Source organism: Phalacrocorax carbo, chromosome 17 (genome assembly GCF_963921805.1).
Source record: "Phalacrocorax carbo chromosome 17, bPhaCar2.1, whole genome shotgun sequence".
In the NCBI taxonomy this organism is placed as follows: domain Eukaryota; kingdom Metazoa; phylum Chordata; class Aves; order Suliformes; family Phalacrocoracidae; genus Phalacrocorax; species Phalacrocorax carbo.
The window spans coordinates 4,974,876-4,985,128 of NC_087529.1; the positions used below are offsets into that span (position 1 = coordinate 4,974,876).

At 44.1% G+C, this 10,253-nt stretch overlaps 2 protein-coding genes across 3 annotated transcripts; both read left to right on the top strand.

Annotated features, from left to right (window-relative positions):
• The first annotated feature begins 1,037 nt into the window (after positions 1–1,037).
• LOC104042469 (lysophosphatidic acid receptor 1) lies at positions 1,038–7,352 on the top strand. Its single transcript, XM_064467747.1, has one exon. It carries the CDS (start codon positions 5,590–5,592, stop codon positions 6,556–6,558), a length of 969 nt encoding a protein of 322 aa, XP_064323817.1. The 5' UTR covers positions 1,038–5,589; the 3' UTR covers positions 6,559–7,352.
• A 1,447-nt stretch (positions 7,353–8,799) lies between these two features.
• Positions 8,800–10,170, top strand: ZNHIT3 (zinc finger HIT-type containing 3). 2 transcript variants are annotated; one of them, XM_064467750.1, is made up of 5 exons: positions 8,806–8,962; positions 9,140–9,171; positions 9,248–9,316; positions 9,393–9,473; positions 9,747–10,170. In XM_064467750.1, exons 1-5 carry the CDS (start codon positions 8,883–8,885, stop codon positions 9,935–9,937), a joined length of 453 nt encoding a protein of 150 aa, XP_064323820.1. In that variant the 5' UTR covers positions 8,806–8,882; the 3' UTR covers positions 9,938–10,170. The 2 variants fall into 2 exon arrangements, with proteins under 2 accessions (XP_064323821.1, XP_064323820.1); XM_064467751.1 differs by lacking the exon at positions 9,393–9,473 and having other exon boundaries at positions 8,800–8,962.
• The last annotated feature ends 83 nt before the right edge of the window (positions 10,171–10,253 follow it).

Consider the following 10,253-nt stretch of genomic DNA (forward strand, 5'->3'; position numbering starts at 1 on the left):
ATCCTGTTCAGAGATGAGCTGACCTGGGACGAATTGTCCCTGCAGTGGGAGAGGGAAGCGCTTCCAAGAAACTGAAAACACAGATGAATGTCGTGGTTAGTGATTGGTGATTGGGAAACCTACCCTTCAGAGTGAGAGAACACACTAAGTGCTCTTTGTTTAGTTGTGGGTTGTAATTTTCTTCGTTAGAGTTCCCTCACCACTGAACAGGAAATGTGGAATTTTGTAGCTGTTGGTGAATCAAAAACATTAAGTCTTCACCTTTCATGTGAAAATGTGGGCTGGCTATGATGCTCCCTGAGTCTGCTCTGTTGGGAACCTTGTTCTAATACAAGGTCATTTCCATGGAATAGCTAGAAGCATTTGCAATGGCTTTTTATTTGGCCTTCTGCTCATCTCATCTTTGATGCTAACTGCTTGCACCCTATTTTAGGCTGTACCTGAGGATTAGACCCTGTATTCTATGATGTCATCATTAGTAAAGCTGAACTTCTCTCCTTTTCCCAGTATTTATGTCAAGCACTATTCTTTATGTGGATGAATAGTGTTCATTTGACGAGTGATGAAACACTAGCAGTGTGCAACTCAACACTTCCTAGATTTATGCAGACCTATTCTGAAGGATGTGCGCCTCTAAGGTGTACGTTTAGCTCTGAGTGTTTACAGCCTGTCTGGTTTGAAGCACACACATTTCTGACCATTGCTTTCTTGTAACAAGAGTCCTCACTGTGCGTCTGTAGTTGTTTAGTTCAGAAGGAAGATGCCCTTTATGTGGACCGTTTCATGTCTAAAGGCATAAGATGCATTCTGGCTTCCTCACTTATGAATTATTTGTAGAGGGCTTCGTTTACCATACAACCTTCATCTCAGGTATTTATCAATGTTTGTCTCCCTTTTAAAAGCATAATGCAAGTTCCTTAAAGGTGAAAATAACAGTTCTGGCATCTCAGAGGAATGTTCAGGCTCTGCGTAGACAGGGGGAGGGCCTGCTTGGGGGGGGGGGGGGGGCGGTGTCCTTGCAGCAAGCTGTCCTTGCCATTATTTTGTGGCTTGTAGCTAACATAATGCTAGACAGCAGTCGGAGACATTCAAGCCTGATGATTGTCTTTGCTTCATGTTCCTAGTGAGGGCCATGAAAGCATAGCTGGGACGTCAGATAACTCCAAACCTGTGAGGCAAAAATTCCTCAAAGAGAACGGGTGGAGGAGGGGCGGAGAGCTCTCTGTTTTGAAAACATCTCAGAAAAATCTTGGAAGGAGATCATACATCTTATTTGTGTCTTCCTCTCCAAAAAGGAAGACTTTAATCTGCATAAATTAAAACATAAATTGGATAAAAAGGTTCCTTATTTGTATTACTCCCTTTCCTGACTGTTTCTTATTTGCAGGCCTCATGATGCCCATTGAAAGACTGAGCAGATGGGTATTCTTGTCTCAAGGTTCTGCTGAAGGTCATGGCGAGCAGGAATTAATCTTCCTCAATACTTAGCCAAGCTGCGTGTCACTTGCCCTTCTTTGGCTCAGGTTGTGCACTGCCGGCAGCTTGGTAAAGGGTGTAGTTGGAGAGCAGGGGCAACTGAGCAGAAAGCTGAACTGTTGCGTTTCACAACAGACGAGGTCTGGTGTTTCAAGAATGGGGGTAGGAATTGGACGTGAGTTCAGGAAGAATGTGACAGGAAAGAAACGAGAACAGTGAAATCCTTTATCCTTTCAATGCCTTGCTCTTCCCGTGTGTATAGTGCATGTACATGACTTCGACAGTAACGCCAAATTATCCGTAGCTTAATTGTGCTATAAAGTTCTTATTTTCATGACATGGGTGCAGCTTTTTCTCCTGCAGTTTCAGGCATAACTCAAGTTTCCCAGTGTATTATCACCATAAAGGACATCGAGAATTGCTGTTGCATCATGCTGAGGTAAAAGTGTATGTTGTCCAAGGGTTACGGCACGGAACTAAGACTCTCAGCTCCTGAACTTAATTTCCTGTTTTGAAATCAGCTGTGGCATGCTGCAGCTGGGGCCTGTTATTCTGAGAGCTGCTGGGCACTTGTGATTCCTGTTGAAGTCTGAGAGCTGCAGGTTATGAGCACTTCTGAAACTGCAAGCTCATGCGAAGTTAGATTTTTCCACAATAGCCACTTGAAATGAATGGTCATTAAAAACTCAGCCTGAAGCTCCTCATGTCTCTTTCTCAGTCTCTTCCACATGTTCCGTGATTATTGTCTTCTCCACAGGCATAATCATCAGATAATTTTTATTGCACTTTGAGATTCTACACAAAATAATGTCAGTTCTTACACATGAAAAATATAAAAACAATAGCAATTTGGACATTCACATAAAGAAATATAAAAATAACTATAGGACTAAAAAGTGTTGTAGAAGGTGAAATCTAGACAAATATCAGTCAAACTCTTGCCAACAGCAAGGTACAGCTAGTGTTTAAAGTGTTAGCCTGAGATATAGGGGATTAGATTCGGTTTCCTCTGTACTGGACTTCGGCAAATCTTAAGCAAATAATGCGATTGTTCTTTTCCCACGTCTAAAATGTAGGTAACACTCTTTCCTCACAGATCTGTTCTGAGAATAAGTACAAGACAGACTGCAAAATTCCCAGATCATGGGACTGTGAGAATACCCTTAAATTGAGATTGTTATACGTAGAGATTTAGCTATGTAGTCTCACACAGTGTCTTCCATTCAAACTACTCTTCATCCGTGTTTGAGAGCTCAAACTTTATTACAGAGGGTTGGAATATACAAATCTGGGGTTTTCTGTATATTGAAGCCCAATAAAAAAGCGTTTTCCACAATAATATTGTCTCCTCTGATTAGAGGAGCAACATTATTAGCAACATTATGCTAATTTTTATGCAATTATATTAGGTAAATAAGATTACAAAGCTTTTGTGAAGAACTATTTATACTACTTGGTATTATTTTTAATTACATTCTGATCTCACGTTGTTCAATGTCTCATGCTTGACCACCAAATTTTGGAATTAGAGAAATTTCAAGTAGCATTTTCAGGAATATCTAGGGCACTTCGGAGTCCAAGTTCACGGATATACTCTCCTTAGTAACTAGGATATTTTTAAAGATGTTCTACTTTGTGGATAGCCTGCTGTTCGTCGCAGCCCTCAGCCCCTCCCTCAGTTCACAGAGCCATGGAAAACACTGTCAGAAAAGACCAGGAGTGCATGCGGCTTGGTCTGGTGTCCCCTGCCACTCCTGACCGACGTTCACCTGCGCTGTGCGCTACCTGCTTGCTGGTGTGCAGGTAACGTACGAGCTAGGCTGGTATGCTTGCCAGGCACAGCTGCTGTGGCTAAAAGGATTTGATGACTTGTGGTGCTGGCACTGACAAGGTGACAGAAAGAGTAGAGCCCTTGTTCAGTAGCAACCTCACACCAAACGTGTGGTCGACACGTCTAAATGAGGTGGATGAGGGTGTGCAAAGAATGGTTTAGCTGTGACACTTTGAGAAGAATATTTTATAGGGTATTAATACACCAGCAGACTTGTTTAATCAAGTCTCAGCCCTTATTTCTATATAATCATTATTTGCACCTCCTTGTGACCATCTGAAATACCTATTATTTATTTGCAAAACATATTTCTAGTATATAATAATTGTGTACTACTAATTGCACGCTAACCTGTGTATACTTTCATGCAATCCAATTTAATAGAAAAAAGAAGCTACAGGATTTTCCTTTTTAAGCTCAACATTTTAGCATGAATTTCTTATGTTGTAAATTCTGGCAGTGCTATCATATCGTTCACAGATTTACAGTTCTAGAGCTGGAATTGCTGCTATAACGATCAGATGTCAGCACTGAATGTGGAAAGCCCATTAACTTAGCTGAGCTGCTTTGCAATATCATGGTAAAAAAATGTTACTAATACAAATTAAACCTTTGTTAGGGTAACAGTAAAAAATAAATTAAATCAGAATAGCTTTGTAAGTAACGTGGCTTTACCTGTATAATTTTGCTAAAGGAAAGCTGCTCAGCTGCAGACAGACGCCAGGCAGCAGCCAGAGCACGTTGGAGATTTCTTCTTGTGAGGGGCATTTTGAACAAAACGTGGGGTGACACAGAGGCGACCCACACTCAGCGTCAGCAAACTAAAGCAGCCGCTTCTGCGTAGAAAACATATCCATGGTGCTGTTCTTATTGATATACTGATGTACTGCTCGCTGTTTAAAATCCCCATATTGCCCACTACATACTGTATTGTTTGCTCCAGCAGTGCCCTCTGCTGTCTCCTAGCATTGAATGTATGGCCAAAGAGCCTTTTCCCCCCAGGTCTCAAGTACCTGAAATCTAGTTCTCAAAAATCATTTCCCTTTAAAAAGACAGAGAAAGAAAAGACATATCATGTTGTTTTAGTAATGTACAAGTTACACATTAACTTTAAATAAGCAAAAACAAAATGTCCCCTAACCAAGGTATGAGTACAGATGACTTTCATTTTCTAGCTATATTCTCATCCAAGAATGAAGGTGGGAAAAAAAAAGGCATTTTCAGAACTGCTTAGGCACCTTAAGTCCCCAATACAATTAATCTGCTAAAAGGTTAAGCCATTCTCCTGTGTGTCCTTGTTTGAAAATTAAGTTAATTCAACAGCTCATTAAATGCATCTCTCTTTTTTTTAGCAGTACCCCTGATTTACACAGGAGTAAAAAAGGCCATACAATTTCAGGTTTATTCTGACAACTTCTGGCTACTCCAGTACTCCATACGGAGATATTTCTGTGGGCCCAAGCCCAAGAGCATCTGTGGAGACAGGGACTCTGGCCTTTTTGGATCCCCTTTGACGTGCTGCTGTTCATCGTATGGTTTTGCTTACAAGTCTGGGGGTTGTTCTGTAGATAAGATCTAACTGTGCTTAGAAAAACAACCACTGTTGGCTGCATCAGTTAGTAACTGTAAGCAAGAGACAGTGAATGACTAGTTTCTGTTGCCTCTTGCTCAGTCTTGAGCACTTTAGAAGCTTTGTGATGCCACTAGAGTTGATCTGGAATTAGGACTTACATCCCCACTTAACTGGGGTCCAGGTTAGTGACACAAGAGTGATGATGTTCTCTGAGTTTCATCTATCACATACTCCAAAACAAAAAAATACCTGCTCTTCATTTTCTGGCTCTCTAACCCTTTATCCATTTAATTTATTTGTGAATTAAAGCTGAATTCACATTCAGTCCATTTTAGAATCTCCTTAAAGACTTTTAAACTACTGATGCAATCATTCGCCTTCACAAGAACCAGCCAGATTTTGCTCTTGATGAAGATTGCTTTAAGCAGATCATCTGTATAGTAGTAAATACATTTTCCACTTTTGGCTACCCTAGCAACCTAAAGGTAATTGGCTGAGCCCTGAGTTGGTAACCCAAATATTTAAAAACACGAGTGGTTAAAGTTTAACCCACTGTCAGGATGAAGATCTGGCAATAGAAGCTGTGTGTCAGGATTCATTCTTCGCCTGGAGAACAAGGCGGCAGTAACACTCATGTAGTATTGTCTCTTACGGAATATGGGATGAGTAAAGCAGACCACGTTAACGGTTGAAAGTAGGATTTTCCACCATGAATGGATACCCAAACTGCTCTGCTAACCATACTAAAATTTGGAGTCATTATTTAGTACTTGCACTGGGCATCCCTCAACTGACCATTAACATAGCATCTGTCATCTTCAACTGCACAGTCATCTTCACCAGAATGGCGACGAAGGATCTGCACAAGCCGATCTCTATACTCTTCTGCAATTTGGCTTTGTCTGATCTCTTCACCAGCTTTTCTGGCTTTTGGATTTCAATGCTGTTCATCACCAATCCTGACATTACAATCTTTGGATCCAAGGATATGCTCGCACCTTATGCCCTATATACTATGTCTATTTTATCCACCATCTATAACTTGGTAAGCATTGGAATTGAACGCTATCTGGCTGTGGCTGAAAGCATGAGGACAAGATTCAGGGTTGCTAGAAACCATTCCATAGCTGTAGTTTTAATTAACTGGGTCCTTGCTTTCTTTTTGGGCTGCTTGCCGTTGATGGGGTGGAACTGCTTGCATATGGAAGACAATCTCTCTGTCCTCTACAGTCCGTTTTGCGTCGACTACCTCATCTTCATCGCCATTCCCAATGTTGTGGTGGCTTTTATTATACCTCTGTTCACTTACCTTAGAATCATTATCATCTTGAGGAAAAGAAAGCTGAGAATGAAAGCATGTGGACAAGCTACGGGCACCTACAAATCAGCTGAAATCCAGGTTGCCAGAACGAGCATTTTTATTTGGCTCCTGGCGCTGATCTCCTACGCTCCTTTTTTTGCAGGAGTCATATTCGACGCAACCAACCATCAGTGCCACATCGATCTCTACCCAGGCGTCTACATCTTTCGAAACTGCACGGCTATGCTGATAACCATGAACTGTTTGGGAAACCCCATAATATACACCCTGAAAGCCAAAACTCTGGGGGCTAAACTCAAGGCTCTGAAATGCCTCTCCACCAACCGTGTCCGAGCCTGCACCATTGAGAACATCTAGCCAGGACTGCCCTTGGTCCAGGACTGCTGGCTTGCCTGAGCTAGTCAATGTAGCTGGAGAAAGATCTGATCCGAGGCCAGATTCCTGCCGGGGGGGGTTCAGCATCCAGTGTGGGGACAGCTCTGGGGCGCAGAAACCAGCGCGGGGAGGCGCGGGGTGGGCTGGAGCTTTGTGGCTTCTCTCAGCAGCTTTCATAGCCTTCGGTAGCCAGTGAATCGCGCGCAGCGTTGCGGTGGTTTGCAGCTTTCCTTCGCCAAGTGGTCTGGGGTGTGTGCCTCGTTTGTCTAGCCTCTAAATGGGAACAGGAGAGCTGTTTTGCTTGGAGATAAAAATAACTCCATTAGCCATATTTACTTTGCATTTGGAGATAGGCTTCTGTTGTGCTCGCTTTGCTGCTGGGATTCACATCCTTTTTGTATTGCTTTTATGTTTTTGAAGACAGTTAAATGGCTAGAAAATTCTCAGTAGTGTGGGGGAAATGTAATTATACTTTCTCATTTACGGTCAGTCAAATCATACTTTTGAATACTTGACGAATCTCTTTATTAATGGGGGCACTCGGTGCTGGTTTACTGTTGTAATTTTAACTGCAGTATGTAGCTGGATTGCGCGTTTTTGTGAGATGTTTGTGACTATGCTTTTCATATTTCTGCTTATAAGTAGAGGTACTCTTGAGCCCATGGCTTTTGAAATTTGCAGCATGCTAGGAGAAAACCTCACTTGAATTCTTCAGTATCAGAACTGCAGTCAAGTTGCCTGTACTAAACAAAACAAAATAAAAATATTAAGACCGAGTATTTTGTAAAAGGAAAATGTCTTACCCCTTTCCTCTCCAAAAAAGAAATTGGCCACTGAATAGTTAATTTGTCAGATCCTAGCAGAGATGAATCCTTCTTCTTAGTTATAATATAACATTTTATATATATATTGATACAGGGATATTTTCTAGAAGAATCTCAATGCTGAAATTTCTTCTCTCTTGCACCGTTACCAATCTGGAAGCCTTGATCTATTGATCCTGGTGAGACGAGATCATCTTTCTGGTTTTAAAGTATGCCCAAACACTGGTCAGTGGTATCACAGCGATACGCTAATCCATACCGTGATACTGTTTTCACATTCATGAAACGCACACGCGTACAGTCCAGCCAAAATCAGCCCTTCAGGTACAGGCTGGAGTTTTCAGGTATTTCCTTCCAGTTTGTTGGTTTGTTATTATTGTTTCTACATTTCAAAAGGCTTGAGCGAACTAAGAACAAAATCCCGTTAAGCTGTTCCTGAGTGTGTATGAGAAAAAAGTGTGTTTTGTGTAAGAGGCAGGCTCACCCACTAATGTTAGATATGGGCAAGTGCCATTACGTTAACAAATCCGTGTTTTATGTTTATTGCTGTAAAACCCCTCTTCTGTGCTACTTTATATTGAAGAACTCTGGGAGAATTTCTTTCATCTGAGTTAAAATTCACACATTTAAGGAAATGGATGGCACTAAATGATACGTAATTAAAATGAATTCTTTAAATGGATAATGTAACTCGGGCAAGATAAATCTGGCTCCATTTTTGCCTCCTGAACAGCACTGTTCTGTAAGTGTTTTCTGTTAACTCCGTCACCACCGGCCCCAAGAAGCATTTGGCTAAAAACTGAATGTCTGTCCCCTTAGGGGCAGCATTCCCACTAGGTTGAATGCTTTTAAACCTGAACTTAATAACAGGCGATTCAACCAAAGCTTACCACGGGGCAGATGGTAAAGATCACCCTGGGGGTGGTTTTATTCCGTGATATTTATCATCCGATACGATTTCTATTCACCTCCACATTGACATTGGCAAGGTGACATGTGACGGCCGGAATATGTAACGCATCGCTGTCAGTTGCAGGGATTGGCCTTTCAAAAGGGCGGTGACATCCGGAATCCGGCCAGAACACCCTCAAGAGGAGAGAGAGAGAAAATAATAATTATATTTCAATATATGCATTATATATAATAAATAACTAATATGAAATTAATATATGTCTTATGTATTTTATATATTTATATGTAATATTGTAGTACATATACTAAATATAATTATATATAGATATATAAATAATAAGACTTTAATAACAGCTATATAAAAATATATAAATATAAATGTATATAAGTAATATTAGATATATAAGTGTATATATATAAAATACCCGCGGGCCCCGGGGAGGAGCCCGCGCCCCGCGCGCGCTCGGCCCCGCCCCGCCCCGCCCCGCCCGCCGCTCGGCGGTGGACTAGCGAGCCTGGGTGGAGGCGCTCGGCGCTCCGCTGGCCGGGAGCGGGGCAGCGGCGGGCGCCATGCGGGCACCGCGGCCCTGTGGTGTTTGCGGGGCGGCCGGGGCGGCCAAGTACCGCTGCCCGCGCTGCGCCGCCGCCTAGTGAGGGCCGGGACGGGCAGGGGAGCGGCGGAGGGTGGCGGGCGGCGGGGATGGGGGGAGAGGGGGACGGCGCGGCGCGGCCTGGCCTTGCCCGCCCGGGCGGGGGAGGGGGGCGGGGGCGGCGGCCGCCCGGTGAGGGGCCGCCTCCCGCCCTTACCGGCGCCTCTCGCCCCACAGCTGCTCCGTGCCGTGCTGCAGGGCCCACAAGGGTGAGTGACCGGCGGGACGGGGCCGGGGCGGGCTCCGGGCGGGCCGCGCCGCTGCTAACGCCGCCTCCTCCCGCAGAGCGATGCGCGCCGGAGCGGGAGCCGGAGCGGGAGCGGCCGGCGGGCGGCCAGGCCGGGCAGGCGGCAGGTAGGTGGGACGGGCGGGCTCTGGGGCGCGGGGCGCCCCGGCCCCCGCCCTGCAGCGCTGCCGTCCTCGCCCGCAGACAGTCCCTGGTCGGTGGAGGACATCCTGACGGAGGGTGACGAGCAGGACCGCGTCCCGCTGCAGAAACTCAAGCTTTTAGGTAATCTCGAGAAGTCAGCAGTCAGCCGGGCGTGCAGGTGGCGGCGGGCCTTCGGCAAAGCGAGCAGAGGTGTTCGCAGGTCCAGTGAATTCTTCATGCAGCACTGCGGCTTATCCCAGTCGTGTGCCTCCTTGCAAGGCCTTAAAGACTTAAATGTCGGATATCTGGCCTTTCACCGTGTCTCTTTGAAAGCTTATTCGAAAAATAAGGGTGGTCTCAACCGCATTTGTAACTGTTTGAGATTAGTACTGGTTTTCTTTCTTTTTTTTTAAGGGGAATCAAGAGAACTGAGAGGCTTGCTTCTGAATCCACATCTCAGGCAGCTACTGCTGACAGTCGATCAAGCAGAAGATAAAAGCTCCCTCATGAAAAAGTACATGCAGGAGCCGTTATTTGTTGAATTTGCAGACTGCTGTTTGAGAATCATTGAACCTCCGGAGAAGGAGAACATTCTTCCTGAGTGAGCTACTTTGGGAACATTTTTCTTTTCTTGGGACTTTTTCTGTCTGCCAGGAGAGATTCAACAGCACCCTGCGCTACTGTGGGGCACCATTCTGTGGGTTTCCTCAAGGTTTGGTCATACTTTGCTCGTGGATGTCAGTGCTGCTCTAATTTTCAATTTAGAGTTGTTAAGCAATGACATAGTTGTGTTGGAATGATTTCTAGATGCTAGGAATTAAACTTCATGTTCTGTGGACTTGCTTTCTGTTGGTACAGAAATCCCGTCTGCTATGGGAAACGTTGCTTCCCAATAACAATTACATTAAATATATTCGCATG